Source organism: Solea solea, chromosome 9 (genome assembly GCF_958295425.1).
Source record: "Solea solea chromosome 9, fSolSol10.1, whole genome shotgun sequence".
Classification (NCBI taxonomy): domain Eukaryota; kingdom Metazoa; phylum Chordata; class Actinopteri; order Pleuronectiformes; family Soleidae; genus Solea; species Solea solea.
Window position 1 is genome coordinate 21,795,431 of NC_081142.1, and position 26,861 is coordinate 21,822,291.

At 39.2% G+C, this 26,861-nt stretch overlaps 2 protein-coding genes and 1 non-coding gene across 5 annotated transcripts; 2 read left to right on the forward strand and 1 right to left on the reverse strand.

Annotated features, from left to right (window-relative positions):
- The first annotated feature begins 568 nt into the window (after positions 1–568).
- On the forward strand, positions 569–17,014 carry rhpn1 (rhophilin, Rho GTPase binding protein 1). Of its 3 annotated transcripts, none has more exons than XM_058639348.1 (15): positions 569–699; positions 5,040–5,155; positions 9,230–9,358; positions 9,625–9,700; positions 10,160–10,237; positions 10,549–10,673; positions 10,773–10,939; positions 11,807–11,997; positions 12,098–12,254; positions 12,606–12,785; positions 13,805–13,999; positions 14,083–14,162; positions 14,255–14,401; positions 14,981–15,133; positions 15,246–17,014. In XM_058639348.1, the coding sequence occupies exons 1-15, from the start codon at positions 613–615 to the stop codon at positions 15,456–15,458; spliced, it is 2,094 nt and encodes a 697-aa protein (XP_058495331.1). In that variant the 5' UTR covers positions 569–612; the 3' UTR covers positions 15,459–17,014. The 3 variants fall into 3 exon arrangements, with proteins under 3 accessions (XP_058495331.1, XP_058495333.1, XP_058495332.1); XM_058639350.1 differs by having other exon boundaries at positions 14,086–14,162; positions 15,249–17,014; XM_058639349.1 differs by having other exon boundaries at positions 570–699; positions 14,086–14,162.
- On the forward strand, positions 2,919–2,990 carry trnag-ucc (transfer RNA glycine (anticodon UCC)). The gene has a single exon. It is a non-coding gene; the product is annotated as a tRNA-Gly (tRNA).
- A 3,981-nt stretch (positions 17,015–20,995) lies between the features above and the next one.
- Positions 20,996–26,123, reverse strand: atpaf1 (ATP synthase mitochondrial F1 complex assembly factor 1). The gene is made up of 9 exons (XM_058638553.1): positions 25,909–26,123; positions 25,194–25,302; positions 24,863–24,925; positions 23,970–24,032; positions 23,812–23,862; positions 23,489–23,536; positions 23,177–23,272; positions 22,099–22,206; positions 20,996–21,667 (listed from the first exon to the last, which is right to left on the reverse strand). Exons 1-9 carry the CDS (start codon positions 26,121–26,123, stop codon positions 21,485–21,487), a joined length of 936 nt encoding a protein of 311 aa, XP_058494536.1. The 3' UTR covers positions 20,996–21,484.
- Positions 26,124–26,861: the final 738 nt, after the last annotated feature.

A 26,861-nucleotide genomic window follows, 5' to 3' on the forward strand; every position in this document is an offset into this window, starting at 1 on the left:
GGAGGTGGAGCCACACACACACACACACACACACGCACACAAGCCTCAACCCTGACGTCGTCAAGGCAACGACCCAAAGAGAAGGAGACGCTATGAGCGCCTTGCCATTGGTCAGCATCAGCAATCGTCCGGCCCCTAATCCTTCCTGTGATTGGTCACTGTGGCTGTCACTCTGTCAGATTGCAACGTCATTGGCCAGTGTCTCCCCTTCATGACCCGCCTCGGTGAATAAGCTGAACACAAATGAGAGAAAAAATAAGTAAGCGGAGGAGGAGGTGGAGGAGATTTCACGATGTAACGAGGAGAAGCTGGGCTTGTTTTCCACTGTGAAAAGTTGTTCCTTACGCTCTGCCGTTGGCTGACTTTACTGAAACGGTACCACGCTGGAGAAATGTAGGGACCTTTTACTCGCCGGTGTCGTTGCTTCATTATGGAGGAACCTGTGACCAGGCAAGTGGCGTAAACCGCGACTCGTTAGCTAATTTACCGTACTTTTGATGAGTTAACTTTTGTAATACGCGTGTGTAAAATACAGACTAGTGTGTTGTGAGTGTGTGACGCTTCTTTTGAAAAAATAACGTACATGAATTTACTTTTCGCAGAGAGTCTGAAATGTCGCTGTCTGACGGCGGTGCCTCGGACGACGATATGTCCCTGACGGTACCCATAGAGGGCGGTCACGGTGGGAGCATCCGAAAGGTGAAGCACCTGCACACACACACACACACACACACACACACACGGGTGATTTTATTTTTGTCCCCATAAGGAAGACCATTCCCCATAATGTGAGTGTGTATACAATTTTAGATCCCCAAACTTAAGCAATACCAGGTACACACAAACTTAACGACATAATTCAACCCTGAAAAAGCCCTTTAAAGTTGTGGGTTTCAGGCAAAATGTCCCCACAAAGATAGGTTTGTACGTTTTTTAGACACACACGTTTTTCGGGCAGTTGTAGATTAGATTAGATTAAACTTTATTGTCATTGTGTACAAGTACAAAGACAACGAAAAAGCAGAAAAGTGCAATTTGGTATACAAGTATCGACAATTGGTACAGAAGGTGGTACTATAAATTAAAAATATAAGTATTTTACAGTGTATTAGTGGTTACCTTATAATAAATATGGCCATGTAATACGAACAATGTAGGAATAAACATGTACAGATAGGCGCAATGTAGTAGCAGTAACATTATAATAGTATTAAGAATAATATAGATATATGCAGTGTATTAATAGAATATATTATAAGATAGAATACATATGGTTAATAGATACAGTATGAACCATATGGACAGATGTGTACAGTATGTACAGCTATGTGCAGTGAGGTAACACTACCATTGTAGTGCTGAAACATTAACATTATAAGAGTAGTATAAATAAGTGTACTTGCAGGATAAATATATGCAGTAGAATATGGTTTTGTATAAGTGTAATAACCAAAACGTAAGGTTTCACTTTATTTTGAAAGTCCACCGTTGACTCTCTACTAGTATCATGTCAACAAATAATACATTAATAAATTGACACTGATTCATATCTACTGGTCTCAAGTGTTTTCCACTTGACTTTGACCCATGGATCTTAAACTGTTGTACGTGTACCACCAGTGGTATGCAAGTTTTCCCTGTGGTACCTGGAGGAAAATCACCTCATCTCTTGCTCAATCTTAATCTAATTTCACTATACTAGGAAGAGGAGGATGATGAGAGAGCAAATTATCTTATTGGGAATAAATCTGCCTCCTATGAAAAGTCCGTAGCTGACTTTGCTCGGCCTATTTGCACCACTGTATTTTACCGTTGTTACTTCAAGAGCTCAATATTTTCTTGGTAAAAACTTGGTATCAAAAAGTTTGAGAACCACTGAATTAGATTGCCCTGTCACACGTTTACAGATGCACGTGTAGTTTCCCTACTAATAGTCTGTTGATCGTCAACGACAGGATAGTTGACTTTCGACTGGTAAGTGACATAATCTACAGAGAAGCAGTTAAATGAAGGTTAATAACACTGCAAAAGTAGTATTTATAGAAAACAGGCACTTTTATATAGGGTTAGGGTTAGAATCTGTAGACCATCTTATAATCTACAGTCAACTGTATGTCACTTATCAGTTGAAGACGTGTCATCTGATTATTTGTTGTCATGATACTAAATACCTGTTGATTACAATAAATAAAGTGATATTCCTAACTCTTATCATAAGTTGTTTATGTATAACCCTAACCTTTACCAAAACAACAATGCACATGCCTCTCTTAAACTTACCCAGAAATTAGGTTCTGCCTCATTAGGACCAAACTTTGGTCCACATGTGGAAAACTGGTCTTGGAAAGGACATTGTTTGAAAAAATTTCAATTTCTGCACAGCTATCCTTTCAAGGACCCTGCATTGAATTCCATTCAATTTGACAGCCTTGCCAAAGCGTTACCTTCACCTTAACCTAATCACAAATCTTAGCACTTAACATAACCAGTTCCTTTAGAATATAGGTTCTGCCTCATTAGGAGCACCTTTTGGTCTCTGTTCTAAACTATCGTGATTTGATTGTATAGTTCTATTTATATTTCAAATAGGGCTACAATGATTATTTTATTAATTGATTATTAATCAAGTTCTACTATTTTAATAATCGATTAATTGGTTTGAGTGTTTTTTAATGATTAAAACAAGTACTCAGATTTTTCAGCTTCTTGAATGTGAATCTGTATGAAGCTCATTTGCAAAGACTCAAGTTTATGTGTCTGTCAACAAAGATTAGCTTTGATTTCAGTTTATTCACTTGCATATGGTTTTGTGGTCGTCACATGTGGTTTACTCAGTGAAAAACTGCACACCCTCAGTGTGTCGAGGAGAGGTATTGCAGGTCATTTTTCCTACTGCAGTCAGCTATTCTGTCGTGGCAGCGTTGGTGGTATAGTGGTTAGCATAGCTGCCTTCCAAGCAGTTGACCCGGGTTCGATTCCCGGCCAACGCATGTTTTTATTTAATTTCCCTGTGGGGATTACTCAGCGGTATTATGTTTCAACTGGATGAAGCCGAAATATCCCTCTATCAACTGAAAGTAGCTTAATGTGCAAAGGGATATGTATGAAGTATGTTGTTTTTATTTGTGTAAAAGTGTGTGTTATTGCTCATGGAATCCACAGTGTGTTGACATGTGGGAGGTTTGTACATCATCACCACCACCACCCATAAAAAGACAAAAAGTAATTCCAACTCTAATCAGATTTGTTGTGCTCTGTTTTATTTTTCAATGCTGTGAGCACCACACAGTGAAATCAATTCATCTTTGTTGTATTTGGGGAGCGGCAGCACTTCAGAGGTAGCTATCTGCGAATAAAATCTAAACTGTGGCAAGAAACCACTAAATACAAGTGGGGAAAATATCTGTTTTTGTAATTGATTGTTATAGTGGTTTACATGTTTGTACCAGTGCTACTGATGAACAAGATGAATGTGCTTCGTCTTTGATTGCACAGATGTCGAGCTGCTTCCCTCTTCCTGCTGTCCCGATGGTGGTGCAGAGGTGGGAGCTTGGCCACAGGCCTAATCCACACAGGCACTCCGAGGATTACTGGATGTGTGCATGCTAAATAAACACCTTAACTGGGTGAGAGGGAATGAGAAAGATGGAGGCAGAAAGACTGTGAGAAAATGATAAACGTATGTAATAAGGAGGGAGAGAGAATGCAAAGTAGGGAGCCACAAGGATAAGGAAAGGGGAGTATTCCGCATGTTTAGAGTGGAGCTGCTCCATCTGTCATGTTACTGTACATCTGTTTGGGTTTTTTTTTATCGTGAACAGTGGAGCACTGTTATGATCAGTTGTTGATTTCTGTGAGCAGCAGAGTTACAGTCATCTTTGGGGAATCTGTTTGGGTGTTGTTGGCAAAATGCCTGTTAAAGTGAGATTTAAGAGGCCCTTAAATCTTCAGGCAGATACACAGCTCTGATATATCACCATTATAAACATGATAGGATCCTGCTGGGTTTGGGAGTTTCTCCTCTTGCTGCACCATGTTAGATTATTTAATTCTTCAACTAGGTTTTTCCTTTCTTGAGCCTCCAGTTACCCCACCTCTCCGACAGACTCATCTCTTCCATGAGTTCCTCAGACATGTTGTTTTGCTGGGTCTCTGGTCCGTTTCTATTCAGCCTGTACCAATAATACCAATGACGTTTAAAATAGCCACGTGAAGCTGACTGGACTTTGAGCAAAAAATTGTTCCCTTATGATTTTCACGGATAAGGATTACATGCTGGACAAACAGTAAAATGTATTGCCTTTTTGAAGATGAATGGAAAAAGCTGTGTTCCTCTGTTATTCTCTGAGCAGACCTTGTTTATTTGATCATACTGTATATGAGACAGTGGTGTTGTTTTTATTAATTTTATTAATTGCATAAAAATAAGGTGTTCTTGCATTATAGAACTAGAAAATAATACCAAGCAAATTGCATTTCACATCATATCAGGTAAGCGTAAGTTGGGGCTGTCTCTCAAGATCTTTCGATGCTGGCCAAAAAACTACTTTATTTGATCTATTATGTTATTCTATGGCTTAAAAAAATGTATTTTATAGTTTACAGCTCTGAAGAACACTCATAGCATATGGAGTATGAATCTTGACTCTTGCACTGAGGTCTAGTCAGTTCTTTGGAGGGGTTGTGTGAGTGAACCGCTCCTGTCAGCTCCCTAGTCAAATCTTCAGATAATGTCCGAGTGAACTCCCGAGTGAACTCCCGTGAGAACGCAGGAGGTGAAACTCATGGAAATTGAATGGGTGAGTGTTCTCTCTCCTACAAACACTGGAGAATGTCTGGACCCAATTCTCTGGATATTATCCAGACTTAGGCAGGCAATGACATAATTAACATCTCTTAAGTGGTTGAGAACCATGCATGAATTTATGTCTCTCGTTTGTTATGGAATTATTACTTTTGTAAGATTCTGTAACTCAATTAGTTGTCACTACTCTCTCTCTAATGTCTTCCTTTCTCCTTTTCTTTTATCACCTCTGCAGGGATGTGATCCTCTCGCTCAGACTCAGCGCAGTAAACTGCAGCACAGGCGAGCTCGCATCAACCAGCAGATCAACAAGGAGATGCGTATGAGAGCTGGAGCAGAAAACCTGTTCAGGTGAGGTGCTGGGATGTGCCAAATGGTTGTCTTTCTGTATTCCAGACCTACGGTGGAGACAATTAGGTCAACAGACTTGGGTTTTTCTATGGCTGATACCCATTTTTAGAAGTCAGGGGCCTGTACAATGACAATAAAGGCCGTACATTTTCAATTTTAAAATTTCTTAACATCAGTGACCAAATATGAAACACTAATGGTCTGTATCTCCAATCTACATTTAATGTTTGCTCTGCAATGTGGTATTGTCAACAACAATTATGTATAAACTCAATATTAAATTCATGAAACAGGTCATCTGTTCAGGGTGTAACCCACCTTTTCACCCTTTGTCAGCTGAGATTGGCTCCAGCCCCCTGCGATCCTCATGTGGAGGATAAAGTGGTAGAAAATGAGTGAGTGAGTGAATAAAGCAGGCAATCAAAAAACAAAATAAATAAACTTGACTTTGCAACTTCAGTAAAATATATAAGTGTAAAATTTCTTAGAACAAAAACACATGATTTATAATAAGGAGGAGAAATTAACTGCAACTGTAACTGTTTATTTTCTATGCTCTTGGTGACTTGGCACCACTGTACTTGAGCTGCAGCTCAAATAGAGTTGGTAAGGTCGCTTGCCACTGTCCAACTATTTAAACTCCCTCATGAATCCTGTGAACAGAGCTGTTGAGATAAGTTTCAGGTCAGTCCTCATAAGGGTTGAAATTCCCACTAACAATGTTAGTGTGGGTTGTACTTGTTGTGGGTTGTGCTTGCATTTTCCCGATGGGACTCTTGTTGTAGAGAGACAACTTGTTGCTGCACTTGTACAGTACTTGTACGGCCACCTTCTTCTGTTTACCTTTCACTTTAGACTTCCTTGTTCCATTGCTAATATGAGGGTAGACCAGTGGATAATCTGTCACTCTTTTATTTTGAAAGGGCCAAGCCGTCTTCCCTCTAAGATGGAGTGATACATGCTCTTTAGGTCTTCTCTCTATGTGTGTTTGGTTACTCTTTGTTTTGCTCTGTCACTTTTGTGGTGCTGTCTGCTTTTGGGAAAAGGTCAGAGATCACTCCCCTCAAACACACACACGCAGACAAACACCAGAACCGCCCAGTTTTATGGCTCTGTTTGTGTTCTCTGTGTGTAAAAAAATGCATGCTGATGTGGCTTTTCGGCTTTTGTGTTGTGTATGTTTGTGTCTCATCTTCCTTTAATCTTTTATAATAATAATAATAATAATAGTAATGTTTTTTTTTTAAATACTCAACAATAATGAACCCTGCATTCTTTTGCAGCCAAATCAACCGAGTGAACTGTGCTGGCTATGTACTCTTTAAGCAGCAGGCTGTCATTCACACTGCGTGCAAGAGTTTTATTGGTGAAGAAATGAGGGAAACCAAAAAAGAAATGGTGGCAGAACATCAAAGTGTTCTCCCTGAGAACATTAACATCATCTTGATCCTCTCCAGCTCACTGTGCCTTGTCTCTTGTTTCTTTCTTTCTTTCTTAGACTGTGCCTGTTTGTCAGCCAGATATAGAAATCTATAGGTTTTAATGTATGTGCATACATTTGGTCTGCACCTTTTGTTGCGGCTTGGAGAACATTTACAACAAGAATAGCCTTTCCTTGCAGAAGTCTGAGAACATACTGGTTGTGGAGTAAACTGTTACTCATTAAGACCCGAGGAGGAAGGAAGGAGGAGGAGGAGGAGGAGGAGGAGGAGGAGCCACTTAATTAAAACAAGCAGCTACTTTCTGCCTCCTTAGCAGCGCAGTGTCGGAATCTAATAAGATTAACACAGAAAACAACAAAAGTATCAAAAGGAAAGGCAGCTTCACTCGTCTCTATTATCTCAGCACTGCAATTTAAAGAACTTTCTCAGACAGCAGACCTTATAATGTTTTTTTAATTCCGTATGTATTTATAAATGAACAACATATGACATTACTGTACATTGCTTTTCTTGACTAACACATGGTCCCAAATCAAAAGATAATAGTCAATAATAAGTCCTTAAAATAGGATCATTGTACACCAGGTGAACTTATTAGGAGACCCTAATAAGTATATAAAACTAAGAGTTGTCAGTTAACAGATGGAGTTGATAATTTATTATTGTAGTTAGGAAGAATTGGTTGATTTCTTTCTTCTCCGATGTGATGCTAAACAGAATATCCTTGGATTCAAATCAGACAAAAAAGATAATTAGAAACATGTGCTCATGAAATCTTCATTTCACCAATATCCATGTGATTTACTCAAGAAAAGAAAATCAACAATATTCAATAGTTTTAGTTCAATGTGAATTAAGAACATGGAGAAAAACATCAAATACTACTTTTTTTTAATCAATAATATCATCAATAGACAGTAGATTGGAATAAGTTTTTGGTTTGGTTTTTAAATCCCTCTCCCCAGGTCTGTTTTTGACTGGTTACTAAAACGTGATGACTCAGTTTAGGGGAAATAAAACAAGTGCTCCTGCTCTTTCTGTAGGACGGTGGGTCACAGAGACAAAGAGGCCCCCCACACAGTCTGTCAGCCTGTAATCAGCTGGCTTTGTGTCCGCCTCCTGCCCTGTTCCCATGCACAGTTTTCCATTGCAGCGCTGACAGACTCATCCCCCCACTTATTTGTCTGGCACCATCAGACCTGTCGTTTTTTTTTTCTGTCCTTCCCCTTTTCCGGTCAACTGGAATAGTCAACACACACACACACACACACACACACACACACACACAAACTAATTTCCCACTAACACAACAATCCCTTTTTGGGTTCACTCACCTGAAACTCATCTGAATTGGGTCATGATGAGTTTGTAACTCATCAGGGTTTGTGATTGGCTTGTGACGATGTCACAGTGTGTGCTACAGGTTCTGTTGTTCTGTGAAAAATCAGCTCGGGGGGGGGCAGTAACTATTTTTATCTTGTCTTGCCAGTTAAATGGTGACAACTTGTTCTCAGATTCAGATTTCCTGCTTTATTCCAAAAAATACTTGTTTTTTCCCCTCAAAAGCTGTAGTATGTTGGACATGTGTGTGTGTGTGTGTGTGTGTGTGAGGGGATATTTGACAGCCTTTTTAAAGCTGACTAATCAGATTGTCCTTGGCTTGATCCTTGGGTATACCCTGTGTGTGAAGTGGTAGTGTTTTCAAAGAATTTAGTTGTTATACATTAATAATAAAAATCAGGAAAGTAATAATGATTCTCTATATTCACAATTTGTTTTCATGCCATATATTTCTTTAATGATTCCACACTGTTGACTTTGATTGTACTCTGTGACCTCTGTGTCAGCCTGTTTGCTCAGTGAAGTGCTACTTTTTGTGTATCTATTACCTAAAACAGTGCTTAGCCTGTTTCATATGAGTCAGAGTTTGCCTTTGACACTTTCTTTCCCTCCCTGGATCTCCCACCTGTTGACACATCTGATGACTCGCTCAGTACCAGCAGCTTTTAATATATCCTTGGAACTTTTATAAAGATTGAAGGCTCTTCCAGTTTACTGCATCATGCCCTTATGTGTGCTGCTCAGAACAAATCAGGATTATGTGTGTGTACTGTTGTGAATCAGTTGTGTCTCACAGCCCTCTTGTTTGTGCTTCATCATTGAACAGGTGCAACTGAATGAATGCAGAATTGTTAGGGTGATTTTCTTGGCCACTTTTTTATCAACGTGTATGGCATTAGTAGTCACCATGGTAACACCATTATGCTAAAGATTTCCAGGAACGTTGTGTGTTGTTGACCCCCGCCCCGCCTCCTTGTGTTTGATGGAGGAGTGGATTGTCATGGGCTGAATGAGTGTGGTGGAGGAGAGGTTGTAGAGATAGATGCATAAATTAAACGGGCTTCCCGTCAAAGATCTAAAGCTTTGAGTACGGAAGAAAAATAATGCATACATCCACCTACAGTAGACACAGAGTAGGAGACTGTAACCTGTTTGCTCATTTGTTTATTTGTTTGGCTTCATTTTTACTACATTTTACTGTTCTGCATATACAACAAAAAGTGCAGTAGAAACATACAGTTATTGAAGAATTGTGCTTATTTTTTCCTTCTTTTTTTTTTAAATCCTGCAGGGCGACAACCAACAACAAGGTGAAGGAGACAGTTGCTCTGGAGTTGAGCTTTGTCAATTCCAACTTGCAGCTGCTGAAAGAAGAACTGGAGGAGCTCAACAGCAACATGGAGGCCTACCAGACAGACAGGTAGAGTGTATGTGTGTGTGTGTGTGGGAGAGAGTGTGAGCGTGCGGGTGAGCAGAGGTTACTACGGGGTTGTGGGGCTCTGTGGTCAAAGCTGGAAGAGTTAATACTTGGCTTTAGCTTTGCTCATTAGCAGGATGAAGCTCTCAAGGAGAGTTTCAAAATAAGCAGATGGCACTGCTGACTCTGGCTTTGTTGAAACATGAAGTGTGTGTACATGTTGGTGTTGACAGGTTTACACACAAACCACATGTATGTCTCCATTACAGTGAGGCTGTGAATGTTCCAATGATCCCGCTCGGCTTAAAAGAAACCAAAGACGTGGACTTTACACTTTCTGTCCAGGTGAGGTCCAAAGCCATCCATTGGCTCACAATTTCCTTCATTTTGATTTTGTCTCATTTACCCAGTAAAAATGATCACAAGCTGCTCATCTGATGAGTTTTTATCAATTTATGTGCACAATATTTTCTGTAAGATATAGATTTTTTACACAACAATCAGAGACAAGTTTTCATTGTCGCTGAGGGAAATATTGTAACGTAAGGTGACTGCGATGCAACAAATACTCTGCTCTTTAAAGTCCCCAATGACATCAAAATCAACATTTTAGTTTTAATCATGTTTTGTATCACGTTGCCCAAACGTCTTTGAAGTTTTAAAATGTGTCTTTATTTGTTTGTCTAATGTCTCTGTTACTGAGTGACACAGTTTAAAATAATAAAGTCATATGCAGCTTGATATCATAATCTGTAAAATGTGTATACAGTATGTGACTCTGAAACTGTCTGCCTCCTCTCTTAGGACTTCATCTGTGAGCACTACGGAGAGGACAGCTCTCTGTACGACAAGGAGATCAAAGAGCTTATGGAGCTCAGACAGGTTAATAAATTCACTCATACGTCGTAATACAAAACAAACATTTGTCTCGTTCAACAGGTTTTATTAAAGTAGCTGTGGAGAATCAGTGTACCCCCCTGGCAGTGGTTAAAACTGACTGAGGAAAGAGTCCCTTTACAAACTGTATATGTAAATGCAGAATTGGGCAGCTGTCATTCCAGAGATTCACCTCCCTTGTATAATCCAAGTCTAAATGAGCTCATATGAGAGAGAATCAACTGCACTTGACAGCACATTTTTTTATGTACATGTGGGAAACAGTTTGAAGCACCTTTATGTTGTCTTTGGATCAGGCTATGCGTACACCCAGTCGTAACCAGGCCGGCCTTGAGCTGCTGATGGAGTACTACAACCAGCTGTACTACCTGGACCAGCGCTTCTTTTCTCCACACAAGAACCTCGGTGTTCAGTTCCACTGGTAGGTGATCTAAGGCAGCGGTGTACTAGTGAAGGAGCTTTCAGTCATGTCGTGATGTAAGGACTTTGATCTAAACGGTCTCTCTTGTGTCCCTCACAGGTACGACTCTCTCACGGGTGTCCCGTCGAGTCAGCGCGCGTTGGCTTTTGAGAAAGGAAGCGTCTTGTTCAACATTGGTGCTCTGTACACACAGATCGGAGCGCGGCAAGATCGCTCTGAAGCTGCCGGCATTGACCGAGCTATCGATGCCTTTCAGCGAGCGGCAGGTACCGAGGCTCACACACACACACACACAAACAAACAAATGCTCCACTAACTTTGTCCACTTGTTTTGTGGACAAAACCTCTGTGCTTAATCATACCTCTGTTTGCTCATATTTAATTTAGTCTAAGTGACAACTGTAATGGCATGTTTTTAGCATGTTTACAGGTCTCTTCAAAACATCTGTCACACAGTTGCAGCTGATTCAGAATATTGGTGACAGAGCTCTCACAAACGCCAAAAACGAGGGTATCATATCAGTCCAGTTCCGTTAAAAACACTAGGTTTGTTTATAAAAAGCACAAAATGATTTATGCTATAATACATTTCCAGTCCAAACCATTTCTGTCTTTAGACTCTGAAGTTAACGAGAGGTTTCTGTAAGAGGTTTTAATGTTGTGGAAGATCTGATCACTTCAAGTCATAAAGATATGGAGAATAACTGAAACTACATAATAATTATTGCATTACTTTTTCAATTTATGGACATTAATCTGGCTACAGATGAGCCAAAATGGCTGACAGGTGAATCTGGAACAAACAAAAACAAAGATGATTATAGGTCTTCTGCAACTGTCAGTGCTTAAGAGTTTCTTTTTTTTTGCTACAACCTATTATTAAATGAGATAGTCAACCTTTTATATATTGTACTTATGCTTTTTAATATAACTTTAACATCTGTTAATTCAGAACAGGACATCTTTCAATATTGTGTGTGTCTATAAATGTCCTTGCAACTTTAATTATGCTTGCTAGAAAAAAGAAATCAAGGTTCCTTTATTATCATATACTTATAGATACACAATGTATTTAAATTAGAATTCTATCTATGTTCTCCTACATGTGAAACTATTTTCCTCTGTGTGTTTAGGTGCATTTAATTACCTTAAGGAGAATTTCTCCAATGCCCCGAGTCTGGATATGAGCAGTCCATCGCTCTGCATGCTGGTGCGGCTCATGATTGCCCAGGTGCAGGAGTGCGTCTTTGAGCGCGTCACTCTCACGACGCAGGACACCACGAACTTCACTTCCCAACTTCACTTGGCACAAGAGGCTGCACGGGTGAGTGCGCACACATCTCCGGGTCTGTCTGTCTGTCTGTGTCCTTACTACACTGCTATGTGCTGTAATAATAGTGTTGCACACTCTGTGTCTTCTGCAGGTGTCGGACGTTTACCTTTTAGTGCAGCAGACCATGACGCAGCCTCTGATGAAGGACTATGTGCCGTTTTCATGGGCGTCCATGGTTCAGGTCAAGTCGGAACACTTCCGCGCACTCTCGCACTACTACACCGCTGTCGCGCTTTGTGACTACATGTGTAAGTAACGGCTTTGAATCTTAAAGAATAAAGCAATGAGTTTTGTACACCAAAACACTTACATTATATAAATGTGCAGTTGGGACATGAGTCCTATCTTTAAATAAATCTAATTATGAGAAAGATTTGCACCGACATTATAGATCATTATAGATTTTTCACTATTACACTCTGAGCAGTATTCTGATAAACAAAAGGTTGTTATGAGGAAGATAAAATCACTGTAGATAGATGGATGGAAGGAAGGAAGGGCTTAAGGATTCATTGCAAGTTGACACAACACCCTTAGAAAGTCTCCCATGTCTCCATCTATGCAAATGAACCAAGGACCTGGTATATTCTGTTGTGTAGCATCTGCTGAGAAGGAGGAGGAGGAGGAGGAGGAGGAGGAGGAGGAGCAGGAAGGGGACGAACATCAGCAGCAGCACGAGGAAGAGGCAGAGAAGGCTTTCCTCCAGTTGTATGTCAGCACTCCTGCAGCACCCTCACTCAGCCAAGTTCTACAAGACCCTGAAAAGAGACAAAAACTTGGTGAGTTCATTTTAAACTGGGATGTGTTATCTAGTCCAAACATTATACAATACAAGTTGCTGTTACACTGCTTTATTTTTAGACTTTTTCTAAATTTATGGGAGATTTTGACAAATCACAAGACTGGGAGAAAGAGAGAGATAGGACACACTGCTGGCTGTTTTTCCTGAAGAACTGAAAGAGAGTCGGGAGTAAACACAGCTTGAGAAATCAGTCAAGCTGTTTGACTGCTCAGTTTTCTCCAGTGTCAATATACTCCCCCGATCTTGCAAGATAAACAGTAAAATAAATCCTTAATCCTGGATCTGTGTCTGGTTCAACACCAAAATCGAGTGATTCCTTCCTTGTACCATAACTCACAGATTTACTCAAAATAGAAATTGAGTTATGCTGCTCAGAGGTGAATGGACAAATGGATAAACGCAGCTGAAAACACAACGGAAGAAGAAAAAAATGTGTTTCAGAGATTAAGAGATTGCCTGGGATTGCCTCACGTAATGAGAGGGCCTCAGGACTGAGCGCTGTGACCTGAGACATTAGAGTTACACTGGCATGAGACTCAACAATCAACTCATTTTCTCACAGCAGCATTAAGAAAAGTAGCTTTCAATTAGGTTGAATTTAGTTTGTTACATTTCTGCTTCCGGGCCAGCGAGAAGACCCGGGTTCGAGCCCCGGTTGGAACAAGGGCCTTTCTGCATGGAGTTTGCATGTTCTCCCCGTGTGTGCGTGGGTTCTCTCCGGGTACTCCGGCTTCCTCCCACAGTCCAAAAACATGCAATGTGGGGATTAGGTAAATTGGACACTCCAAATTGACCATAGGAGTGAGTGTGAGAGTGAATGGTTGTTTGTCTCTATCTGTGTGTGGCCCTGCGATGGACTGGCGAACTGTCCAGGGTGTACCCCGCCTATCGCCCGATGTAGCTGAGATTGGCACAGCACCCCCCGCGACCCTCTGGTTGAGGATAAAGCGGTAGATGATGACTGACTGACTGACATTTCTGCTTCCATGTGTACAGGTAAAGCTCACCTGCGGCGCGCAGTGATCACACACGAGGAAGCCATGCGTGTGCACAGCCTGTGTAAGATCCTGAGGAAGATGGACATCCTGCAGGACGTGCTGTCTCTCACACACAAACGCTCTTTGGACAAGTACTCGGAGCTGGACCGAGAGGACGACTTCGATGAGACCGCCGAGCCTCCGGAGATACAGTGTAAGACGTCAGCTCATATCACAATGAATAATCTTCAATCTGCGGTGATTTGACGGTCACTGACTTTTGGGTCCTGCCGTCAGCAGCTCAAACGGACCAGAAACCAGACATCACTCCACCCGATTTCTCTAAAATCCAAGTCTCTGACATCTTCCAAAGACTGGTAAGCAACTCACAAAAGTATGATTTTTAAAAAAAAAAATGTTCACACAACTTCTGTTTCTCAAGCTGAGGAGGATCTTCTCTGTGCTGCAGGGGCCTCTGTCCGTTTTCTGTGCACGGGCTCGCTGGGGCCCGGAGAGAGTGATCTGCCTGCAGAGAAGAGAGGGCAGCCTGGGCCTCACACTGAGAGGAGACTCCCCCGTCTTGGTGGCAGGAGTGGTGCCCGGAGGCTGTGCAGCGGTACGACACCAGTGTTGTTGTAACTGTCCTCAGTGCCACTGTCATCCCACTCGAGCCGTCTTGAAACACGGACCAAGGAATTTTTTGTTTTTAGTTGACGTATTACACGCACAATAAGCAGAAATGTCATGCATTTTCAACGTCAGACAGACCACCCACTAACATTCTAGTCTCACACACGTCTCGTCACGTTTTCGCCATCAAAGATCCATGTTTATCTCGTCATCGTCTCGTTGTCGTCATGAAAAAAAGGGGCGTCAACTAAATCATTCCGAAAACAACTCTGTACAACACAAACCCTGTCAAGTCATGTTTACAGTATTTAATTTGTACATTGAAAACAACAGGAGTTGAGCCAAAGTTATAAGCTTTACAAAAACAACAGGTTTAGACAAGGGAACATAGGAAGAATTAAAGTGTAATACTCATAAAAAAATTATTTAAAAACATAAATAGTAATAGACTTTTCCAGAGCTTTGTTTTTAAGCAAGAGCTGATGAGAAAATGATTTTTAAAAAAAACAACGATGTTTGTGATGATTAGACGATCTCGCGTCTCACTGCTACATGTGCTGTGCAGGAGGCAGGACTGAGGGAAGGAGACTACATCGTAGCAGTGGACGCACAGGACTGTAAGTGGGCCAAACACAGTGAGGTCGTCCACATGCTGAAGAGCTGCGGCGACGGAGGAGCGGAGCTGAGTGTGGTCACTTTACACTCACATGACACACAGGTATACACTTGAGAGAAGGCTATGTGTGTGTGTGTGTGTGTGTGTGTGTGTGTGTTTTTGGAGCATCTATTTAAATAAATACATGCATGCTCACATGACCTGTGTCTGTTAGCAGGTGGAGAGGAGAGCCATTATGCTTTCCCACTGCAGCGATAAAGAAAACTCTCGCCAGCATCTGTTGGGCGGCGCAAAGGGACAGAGCTCCGCCTCCCTGCTGAACTGGCACAGGAAGAAGAAGAGGGAAGGCAGCGCGGTTACCAAGAGATTAGGGAGCACTTTCAGTTTGTCGTTTGGAAGCATCAGAGACACTGAGGCCATGTACTGATACACAAGAACAGAGGATGCCCTCAGGGAACCACAGCGGTGGAGCACAGGTACAGTGGAGGCTGTGCACAGACTCATGGTACCTCAGTCTGTTGGTCAATCAGATTAACGCAAGCATCTGTACCAGGTAGCATTTTTTTAAATACAGAAAAAACCCAAACAACTGTAAATGGATGCAAGTGTATCCCGGTGTATCACAAACTGAGTCTATGTGTATCACAGTCATGCTGGTGCCCCCTGATTCTATTACTGCTCAGTCATTTTGAGACAAAAACTGAGCTTGAGAAGAAAACTGCAGGAATTGAACTGAACAAGTTCTGAGTCTACGATGAGCTGATTCAACACTAAGAGCCTGGAGTGTAGTCTGAGCTGCACAGTGGGCACTGTGATCTGTCTGGTTTACAAACACTTTGTTGCCTTTAACAGTGTTAACCAGATTCTAACTAGAAAACACAATTGTCAATTGTTTTTTAGATGTACATCTGATCTGAATTATGTTTTTAAGCCCAATTGTTTAAGGAAAAAAACAGACCATCGTTATGTTGTATGATGAAAACATACGCTATTTTTCTAACCCAGTGACATTGACTTAGAAAACAAAAATGTACAGTATTTTACCAGGGAAGTGTTGTCAATGTTCCCTTGCTTGAACAGGAACATTTTAGTGAAAGCACCTTTACAGTAAAGTATGTAGCATTAATACAGGAAATGAAGGTAAGGCAGAATGTTACTAGAGAGATGCTTTCAGAAGTCAAGGCTCAAGTGAAAACAAAACTCATGGATCCACTCGTTTATCTGGACCTCCACAAAACAACGTGGAGATTGTTTCAGTATTTCTTTTCCACTCATGAGAACATTACCTCTGTGGCCAAGGTAACGACAAAGTAGCACATTTATTGTGTCTTACTGTGAAATAATTACAGAAAGATTTGTAAGTATAAGTATTTTTTTTTTCTGGATTAGAAGAAGCATGTCAGACTGGTTTGGTAGTTGTGTTGTTTTTACTGCCTAAATCAGCCACACAGTGATCAATAATCTGTCTGTTTAATTGAAATAATGAGTGAGTGTTGTTCAAGTCCAGCCACTGTACATGTACAGTATGTTACAGTCAGCCAATTCTAGGAATGAGGAGGTTAGTTTTATTCATAGTGTTGTTTGAATATGTTTGTGTGATTTTTGATACAGATAGACGTGTAGCACGTTGTTGTTTGGTGTATTTTCCTGTTTTGTCTGTACAATGCTTTGTGCCATGGACGTCCATAGTTAAAAAAAGTACAGGAAGCCAGATGTGATGTGAACTATGTTACTAATCGTGAAGTTAATCACTGATTTGAAGGAACTCAAGATAGAAACGACACACTTTCTTAAATGCTCTCCTCTCCTCTGGCTTTCTGTACTACTACTGTGTGTGTGTGTGTGTGTGTGTGTGTGTGTGAGAGAGAGTAAATGTTTGATAAGGCTGTTGTGAGTAGGAGTTTTTTCACTGACCATCCCTAATGGGGATTTGCACAGTATTTCTTTTCATATTTGAACACAATAAAAGTGAAAATTGAATAACTTTGTTTTGCTGACGTTACATTTTCTGTGTTGTGAGTTCTGTTAGATTACACAGTCACAGTCAGAGCTGAAACAATGACTGAATGATGAGTTAATCGATTACTAAATGAATCGTCAACTATTTGATTAGAACAAGATTTCTGATTGTTTCAGCTTCTTAAATGTGAATATTGTCTTCGTTTCTTTGCTCCATACAACAAAGAAATCATTAAAACTCAAACCATTTTTGGTTTGTGGACAAAAACAAGACATTTGAGAACATCATCCCTTCCAGGTTTGATAAACATTTTTATTAATGTTTTCTGATATTTTATGGCCCAAACGATTACTCAATTAATCGTAACGTTAGTTAGTTAGTGTTCATAAAAAGAAGAAGATTGCCATGAGCGCTACAGATGTTACCACATTAGATTTGTTTTTACCAAAGTGCATTTTTGCTAAGTGGCCCAGAAAAGGGCATGGGCAAACATTGGCACTGACAGTGTGCTTTTTTTCCCCTCCGAAACTCCTGTGAAACTGTCTAATCTTTCATCTTTTCCTGTGTGTGTGTGTGTGTGTGGAGCTCGTGGACAGAGCAGAACTGAATGAAGCAGCAAAAACATAAGAGGAATGCTGAGAGACTGCAAAAGTCGCATTGACCTCATGTCATGACTCGAGCCTCTGGAGTCCCAGACACTAACACCATCTCCTCCTTCAGCTCCTCTCGATTCTCCTGGCACCAGCAGAGAGTCTGTGGACTAAATAATGAGCATCGTACATTGAATTATCCTTTTACCAGAAAATCATATCGTGATAATCCAGACCACAAGGACTGTGATTTGTAGTAGGATTGTGCTTATTGTAAAAAGAAATATATGCTTAAAACATTTGTGAAGTCTCTGGAATCACTTGACCTTGTATTGTTTAGGGATACATTTCATATACATAATAGATATTTTAGGTGAGAACTAGAATTGTAAAATTTTAGTCCAAAAAAATTCAACTTTGAGGAAAAAAAAACATCTATGACTACTACCATATTGTAAATCAGGCATTTTTACTGTACAGTGTTAGAGAAATTTCAATTTAAAGTCCCATATACACAACATTTTAATGAACAAAATTATCTATTTTGAGATGTAATAAAAAATACATTTTGCTTAAGTTCTGACCAGATCTGGCTAGCTTGTGTTTATAACATCTACGAATGCTATTTTTACTGTACAGTTTTTGAGAAGTTTCACAATAAAAGTCCCATATTCACACTATTTTAAGAGAGAGAGGCTTTCAGCAGCATTCTCATTTTGGACAACATACTTAAATATGACTTTTTTGTCAAAATTTTAACAACATACTAAACTATGACTTTTTTGTATCATTTTGGACGACATACTAAAGGATGACTTTTTTATCAAAATTGTAACGACTTACTAAACTATGACTTTTTTGTCTCATTTTGGAAGACATACTAACCTATGACTTTTTTGTCTCATTTTGGACGACATACTAAAATATGACCTTTTTGTCACTTTTAGGTTGACATACTAACCTATTAAGTTTTTTTCTCATTTTGGACAACTTACTAAAATATGACTTTTTGTCTCATTTTGGACGACATACTAAAGTATGACGTTTTTGTCTCATTTTGGACGACATACTAAAATATGACTTTTTGTCTGATTTTGGACGACATACTAAAGTATGAATTTTTTGTCTCATTTTGGAAGACATACTAAAGTATGACATTTTTGGTCACATTTTGGACGACATTCTAAAGTATTACTTTTTCGTCTAATTTTGGACGACATACGAACCTATGACTTTTTTTGTCTCATTTTGGACGACATGCTTGGAAGACATACTAACCTATGACTTTTTTGTCTCATTTTGGACGACATACTAAAGTATGACTTTTTTGTCTCATTTTGGACGACATACTAAAATATGACTTTTTTGTCACTTTTAGGACGACATACTAAAGTATGACTTTTTTGTCACTTTGAGGACGACATACTAAAGTATGACATTTTTGGTCACATTTTGGACGACATTCTAAAGTATTACTTTTTCGTATAATTTTGGACGACATACGAACCTATGTCTTTTTTTGTCTCATTTTGGACGACATAATAAAGTATGACTTTTTGTCTAATTTTGGACGACATACTAAAATATGACTGTTTTGTCTCATTTTGGACGACATACTAACCTATGACTGTCACTTTTGTCACTTTTAGGACGACATGCTAAAGTACGACTTTTTTGTCACATTTTGGACGACATACCAAATGGTGACCTTTTTGTCTCATTTTGGACGACATACTAAAGTATGATTTTTTTGTCTCATTTTGGACAACATGCTAAAGTACGACTTTTTTGTCACTTTTAGGGCGACATACTAAAGTGTGACTTTTTTGTCACATTTTGGACGACATACTAAAATATGACTTTTTTGTCTCATTTTGGACAACATACTAAAGTATGACTTTTTGTCTCATTTTGGACAACATGCTAAAGTACGACTTTTTTGTCACTTTTAGGGCGACATACTAAAGTATGACATTTTTGGTCACATTTTGGACGACATTCTAAAGTATTACTTTTTCGTCTAATTTTGGACGACATACGAACCTATGTCTTTTTTTGTCTCATTTTGGACGACATAATAAAGTATGACTTTTTGTCTAATTTTGGACGACATACTAAAATATGACTGTTTTGTCTCATTTTGGACGACATACTAACCTATGACTGTCACTTTTGTCACTTTTAGGACGACATGCTAAAGTACGACTTTTTTGTCACATTTTGTAAGACATACTAAACTGACTTTTTTGTTTCATTTTGGACGACATACCAAATGGTGACCTTTTTGTCTCATTTTGGACAACATACTAAAGTATGATTTTTTTGTCACATTTTGGACGACATACTAATGTATGACTTTTTTGTCACTTTTAGGACGACATACTAAAATATGACTTTTTTGTCTCATTTTGGACAACATACTAAAGTATGACTTTTTGTCTCATTTTGGACAACATGCTAAAGTACGACTTTTTTGTCACTTTTAGGGCGACATACTAAAATATGACTTTTTGGTCACATTTTGGACGACATACTAAACTATGACTTTGTATGATTTTGGACAACATACTAAAGTATGACTTTTTTGTCTCATTTTGGACGACATACTATAGTATGACTTTTTTGTCACTTTAAGGACGACATACTAAACTATCACTTTTTGGTCACATTTTGGACAACATACTAAACTATGACTTTGTCTGATTTTGGACAACATTCTAAAGTATGACTTTTTTGTCTCATTTTGGACGACATACTAAACTATCACTTTTTGGTCACATTTTGGACAACATACTAAACTATGACTTTGTCTGATTTTGGACAACATTCTAAAGTATGACTTTTTGTCTCATTTTGGTCGACATGCTAAAGTACGACTTTTTTGTCACTTTTAGGGCGACATACTAAAGTGTGACTTTGTCTCATTTTGGACGACATACCAAATGGTGACCTTTTTGTCTCATTTTGGACACAGTCATAGTTTAGCATTTCGTCTAAAATGTGATAAAATTGTCATATTTTAGTATGTCGTCCTAAAAGTGACAAAAAAGTTAGTTTGTTGTCCAAAATGTGACAAAAAGTCACTTTACTTTGATGTTGTAACAAAAAAAGTCATACTGAAGTATGTCGTCCAAAATGAGACCAAAAAGTCATAGTTTAGTATGTTGTCTAAAAGGTGACAAAAAAGTCAGTTTAGTATTTTGTCTAAAATGAGACAAAAAACTGGAAAAATGCAGGCTCCTCCCTTTTGGCACTTAAAATAAATCACTAGGAGTGTACATTTGTGGTGTGACATTTCCAAGTATTAAGAAACGGATTTTCCTCACTTACGGTCATCACGGTTTCAAATTGTGTATCATCGTCTTGTTGGATTTTATTGTATCAGTTCACAGCAACTCCCTTTCACACAACACAGAATATTTTATGTTTTTATTGACAATACCACCTGGTCCATGTCCATGACACTTTCCTTAACTTAATGTCTTAACAGTTAGTTTACAGGGCAAAAGGGTGGAGACACTAATGTATTTATTTCAGCATTAAATGTACAAGTTTTCTGAGAATAGATACTTTTGAAAAGAAGAATACAGTGACACTATGTTCTTCATATGTTTTTACGTTATTTTACTGAATAATAACCACATTAAACCTCCTGTAGTTCCATATTTCTGCACAAAGAAATAATGTGTGACACAGGTTAAGGAGAACCCAGACAGTTCATGGTTCACAAGAAGCAGCCTGTGCTCCTTTGAGCCTGAATCACAGCCGCTGCTGCTGCTGCTGCAAACTTCACACTCAGTGGAGCGACCCTCAGCAGAGAAGCTGTAAATTGAAGAGCAACAGTTTCTGGTAAATCAGGCACGCAGATGATCTGATGGCGACCTCAGTCCATCCACGACTTCCCTACGAGCTCTCAAGAGAGACTGCAGGACCCAAGCCGCTCTGCTCCAGCTCTGCGATCACCAACATGTGTCTGAAGTCTGCAGGTTGGTGGTTGAACAGCTCCACCAGTCGGTACGTCTCCTGCCTCTGTGTGCCGTAGAACAGCTGCACCTGGTTGGCCAAGCACTGGGCCTGGTGGACGGTCTGTGAAGGAGGAGGAGCACAGAAGATACTTTAAGTCTGCCCCACACCAGGATGACAGACAGGTACCGTTAAAAACCCATCGGTTAACCCCTCCCACTAAAGGATAATTTGGCCTGATAATCTGTTCAAATCAGAAGCCGCCGACCTTTATGGCCAAATATCCTCTAGTGCAGGGCGGACTTTAGCTTGATTTTAAAGTCCAGGCCAGATTGATGACACAAGTAGGCGAACACCTTTCTTAAATGTGAAATTATTAAGGACAATAATCATCAGCGTTTACATAATGGAGTGCTGGAAGTGTGGTGAAATAATCAGTCTCTAAATTGATGAAAATAACCGGTTGAGGAGGCTGTGGGTGGATTAAATACAGTTTCAGGTGATGCCAGAGCTGCCAGAGCTGCCATCCTGTAACCTGCATGTAAAGGACTTACAATAAACCTGGCGTCCATCTCAGCCGTCATGAGGACCACGCCCTTCTCCTCCTTCAGCTCTGTGTAATGGTAGAGGATCAGCTGACTGGGAGCGTTCTCACCCTGCGTCTGGACAAAAACAGGAAGAAACAGTCAAAACTAAATTTTAAAGTGTTTAAAAATGATTTCCTTCATATCACATGATCATTATATAATTTAAACATGATTTTATCTGTGGACAGGGAGCAAAGTATGGAAGAGGGTTAGGGCCACATCATAATTTTTAGTGGAAACAAAATTTAAAAAATAAAAGCCACAATTCTGAGTAAAAATTCAGAATTTTGAGAAAAAAGTGTCAGAATTTTGAGAGAAAAAGTCCAAATTTTGAATTTAATCTCAGAAGTCAGGCCGTTTTCTAAATTTAGTTCACATTTGGCCCTAATCCTCCCCCTTAATCCAAAGCATTAAAACTTTCGCAACAGCGTATTTGGAACAATAAAACATGATGTAACATTACTTCAGAAGTGCATGTACATTTTCCTGTACATTGTTTGATCTTTGTGCAGTTTTTTAAGGACATAATAAAAATAGATTTGTTTCCCAGACTTTTCATAAACCTGTTTGAACTATTAATCAAGTCTCCAGTCCATTAGAACCAGCTCCTCCCTGTGTCTCAAATAAAAGCCCTCAGCCAGAGTCGGATCCTAAGTTAAGGTTTATTTATGCTGCCTTTACTTTACATACAGATAATCAAATGATGCAGATGATGTGCACAGATATTGATGAAAAGAACACAAACACAAAGGTTTACTTCCATGTATCTGACATTTGAGCATAAATTAATTATAATCCAACTGTTATGACACAATAATACAGAACAGTATATTTTAGTATATAGCTGTAATTCTTTAGTCTTTATAAGCATCGAGGTGATGGAACTTTTTGTTGCACTGTAAATAAACATGAATGCCACGATTATAATGTCAACGGTGTCGTGCTAACACTAGCACGTGCGTGTGTGCGTGTGTGTGTGTGTGTGTGTGTGTGTGTGTGTGTGTGTGTGTGTGTGTGTGTACACGTGTCCATGTGCACATTTTACCTGGACGTTGATGAGGGAGGTGAAGTGGAGCTCGTGACCGGACCACTGACCCACAAAGAACTCGTAGCCTTCCTTCTGAGGCAAAGCGTAGAGGAACTGAGGAGGAAAGGAAACCACACACAGGAAGAGGACATGTTTCGATGAATCTATAACTTGCTTTTAATGGATTCAACTGTTATCTGCCAGCATTTGACTTGACACAGCTTTGACCTTGTGAAGTTCTCAAAGAATAAAACCTCAGTGCTTGTTTTTTGTTTTGTTTTTATAATAAAACATGTAAAAAGAACTGAAACTGAGCAGCAGTAATCTCACCATCGGGCAGGACTTTGACCTGTTGATAATTGTCTCATAGATCTGGGCCTGTAGGGTAAGAAAAGACAGATTATTATGTCACCATGAGGCATGTGCCTATGTGAATATTAATCTCTGTTTTTGAGTCCATTAAACCATTGTCTTCTTGCAAATATCTCAAAATCTAAGTTACAAATGCATACTGCAAACAAATTAATAGACTTTTGGTTTTTGTCACATTTTAAGAAGAGCCACATAATCTGACTGAAATAAGAAGTAGATTAACTAAACAGCTGCTAACTAAACAGCAAAGTGGTGAATATCTGTGGTGTTTAAAAACTCACTGGGATGGCGGCGCTAATCGTGTCCTTGGCTGAAAAATATTTCATCCAAAGCTGAGAAGTAAACACAAGAAAAGCAGTTCCAGTAAAACCACATTAGCAGAAGGACGTACAGAAGCGGAGGTTCTCACTGATGGAACGTCCGTCCCTCACACACTCACCTCTGTGATCTCCTCGCCCGTCTTTTCCTGGATCATCTCCATGTTAAGGATGGAGCTCAGCGTCTGAGGAACAATGGGTTTAACACAGGAAACCATGAGCTGATACTGGTTTTACCCACAGGACTGATTCATGTAAAACATCTGGTCTCTATGAAGAACATACTGTTTATCTCAACCACAGATGCTCATATGCCGACAAATACCAATGACTAAGAAAGAAGACAGTTCTTTTGTTGGTTTATAAAGCTCTTAATCAAATATGATTTAACCCTATGAACCTTTGAGAAACCTCAGGTCTTCTATGAGGTATCTTTGTCTTTCTGTAGAACTGCCTCCCTAAAGACAGCTGAGGATGTCTTTAAAACAAATTCAAGGTGTCTTTATATCAGATCATTTTATTTTTTCATTATTCATCATTTCCAGAAAGAAAGTTAAGGTTTTATGCCGTCTGTCTCTCTCTCTGTTAACAGTGGCTTTTAATATGCACTGTTTTTAATAAGTCCCTTGCCTTTTACCACTTTTACACCTATAATACTATAATATATTGCATTTTTCATTATACCTTAATCTTTGTTTTGATACTTTTTGTGTTTCTTCAGATCCTATAATTGTTGTTTTGTTCTGTGAGTGGATATATTTATCTGTAAATGTTACAACAAAACAACTCTTTAAATGAACAGAAAATTAATCTGTGACACTGCAGTTAAATTCAGCTTGACCAGTTAATCTAGTGCTGGTCAATTTCACCAAAATGTCTTTGCGGTCTTAGGACTCCGTGTCTGACTTGATGAGATATGTTGAGATGAATTTTGAATGACTGGGATGTATCTATCCTATAATAGTTTGAAATAATAAAATGATTTGCTTTAATAAAAAAAAAACTTTTGTCTCACCTTGTTCTTTGTAAAACCTCCTGATGTCCCGTCATCGGCAGCCATCTTGTCCCTTTGCTCCAGCTGCAAAGATTACAACAAGAGTCATTTCACACATTCATCTATACCACAGAATCATATCCTCCAATACTTTTGCATTATATTGATGCCCAGTATGAGCTCAAAGGAGGACTAGTTTAGGTCCAAACTAACACACTCAGTGGTAGCATTTAACGGTAAAATGGGTTCAGATTGATAACCTGACCGTAAAACACATACATGTGCTTTAAATGTGTGCAACTTTGGTTGTGTTTGAATTTCTGACTTTAATTAATTTTGTCAGATACTTCACCTCCTGCTCCATGAGCCGGACGAACTCCGCCTGCTTCGAGTGTCCGAGCACTTCCTTCTTGGCCTCATGACGCTGGTCTAGTCGAACCTTGTACTCCTGTGGTTTGGAGCTGAAAAAAAAAAAAAAGACAAACTGTATTTTGGATACATTTTATAGGAAACCTTCATTGCATGTTCCTCAATTAATGTTTTGTATGGTGTTTGCATAAGTATACTGTTATCTTGCTATTACTATATATTTGCTGAAAGCTATAGTTTCACACAACAATCAACAGACGAAATTGTTGTGGACAAGGCAAGGTTGATTTTCCAATAAGATTATATACAGTATAATCTCCCTACACACCTGTACAACACATGTCTAACAGGTATTAATAAAGTGATGTTCAAACAATTAAAGTCTGTCCACTTCTTGACTGTGTGTGTGATATTATATTCAGCATGTTACTAATGTTTCTACAAACCTTTCTTTGAATGAAAATCTTCATCCATTCACGGGTTTGTCAGCTTTTCTACATACATTTCTAAGCAATTACATTGCTTGTGGTTACAAAAGTGAGCCGAACATATGTTTATTGTGTCAGTAGTACAAATCAACCACCAACAATCGTCTAAATAACATTAACACTTGACAATGAGCGCATTACTTTAAAAGTGTGTTATTTTCTAACGTAGATTCGGATGTCACAGAGTCGGCGTTGAGCTAGTCGGCTAACCTGCGTAGCTTCTGGATCTTGTCCTGGTATTGGTTGTAATACGGATTCTCCTCCAGCTCCGGCTCCTTCCGCAGCGAGAAGGCCCGGAATTGCGCCGGAATGAGCCCGGGAATCAGCGTCCTGATGCCGGTGGCTCTGACCGCTAACATGCCCCGGTACATACATGACATTTGTACCATAGCAGCCGCCATCTTTCCATCGCTCCCGTCCCACATCTATAACGTTCCGACCGGATGCATGTTTTATACATTGGTTCCGCACTAGGTCAAGTAAAAATAAATTGTCGTTAAAGTTTTGATTATTATCAAATGATGACAAAGGAATATGTATTTTTTTATAATAGTATAAGTCTAAAAAAATACATTACATTGTTTGTTGCCAAACTAACAAAAAATGTGCCTTTCCTTGTTTTTGTATGTCATTGATGATTTTAAGATGTTATTTTAATATTTAAAAATACATTGCATTAATTCAAGAAGACTGTTGACTGATACACCAACTAATTTAGTGTTTTGATTTTTGTTTCCCCCTTTTTTGCTCTTGATCTTTCTTGTGTGTTTGCCTTTTTATTCGGCAAATAAATACATGTTTTACATATTACTTTCAATAGCTACAGAAACTAAATGAAATATACATTTGTAAGTGATAGTGATATATGTAAAATGGCACAGATTACTGTGTACGAAGTCTGCAACAGTTAATAGATTAGGATCGAATTTTAATCCATTAGTAGATGAATTGCCAATTATTTGTTGTTGTTCTCAACAAGTAAAACACTTTTTCAGTTTTTTCAGGTTGTTAAATGTAATTTTGCTCCATATAACAAAAACAAACTAAATCATTTTTTTAGTGTGTGGGCAAAACAGACATTTGAGCACATCATCATTTCCAACACATTTTACGGACCCCCTCAAGATTAGAATCTCCAACTCAGAGCAGCGTTGACAACCTGT

Excerpts from the sequence above, each read along its gene's own strand:
- rhpn1 (XM_058639348.1), top strand. The coding sequence starts at position 613 with ATGTCGCTGTCTGACGGCGGTGCCTCGGACGACGATATGTCCCTGACG. Across the intron at positions 9,701-10,159 it reads ACTTTACACTTTCTGTCCAG|GACTTCATCTGTGAGCACTA; the intron begins GTGAGGTCCAAA and ends CTCCTCTCTTAG. Across the intron at positions 10,238-10,548 it reads AGCTTATGGAGCTCAGACAG|GCTATGCGTACACCCAGTCG; the intron begins GTTAATAAATTC and ends TCTTTGGATCAG.
- atpaf1 (XM_058638553.1), bottom strand. The coding sequence starts at position 26,123 with ATGTGGGACGGGAGCGATGGAAAGATGGCGGCTGCTATGGTACAAATG. Across the intron at positions 23,537-23,811 it reads CGATTAGCGCCGCCATCCCA|GCCCAGATCTATGAGACAAT; the intron begins GTGAGTTTTTAA and ends CTTACCCTACAG. Across the intron at positions 21,668-22,098 it reads AGATGGACGCCAGGTTTATT|ACCGTCCACCAGGCCCAGTG; the intron begins GTAAGTCCTTTA and ends CCTCCTTCACAG.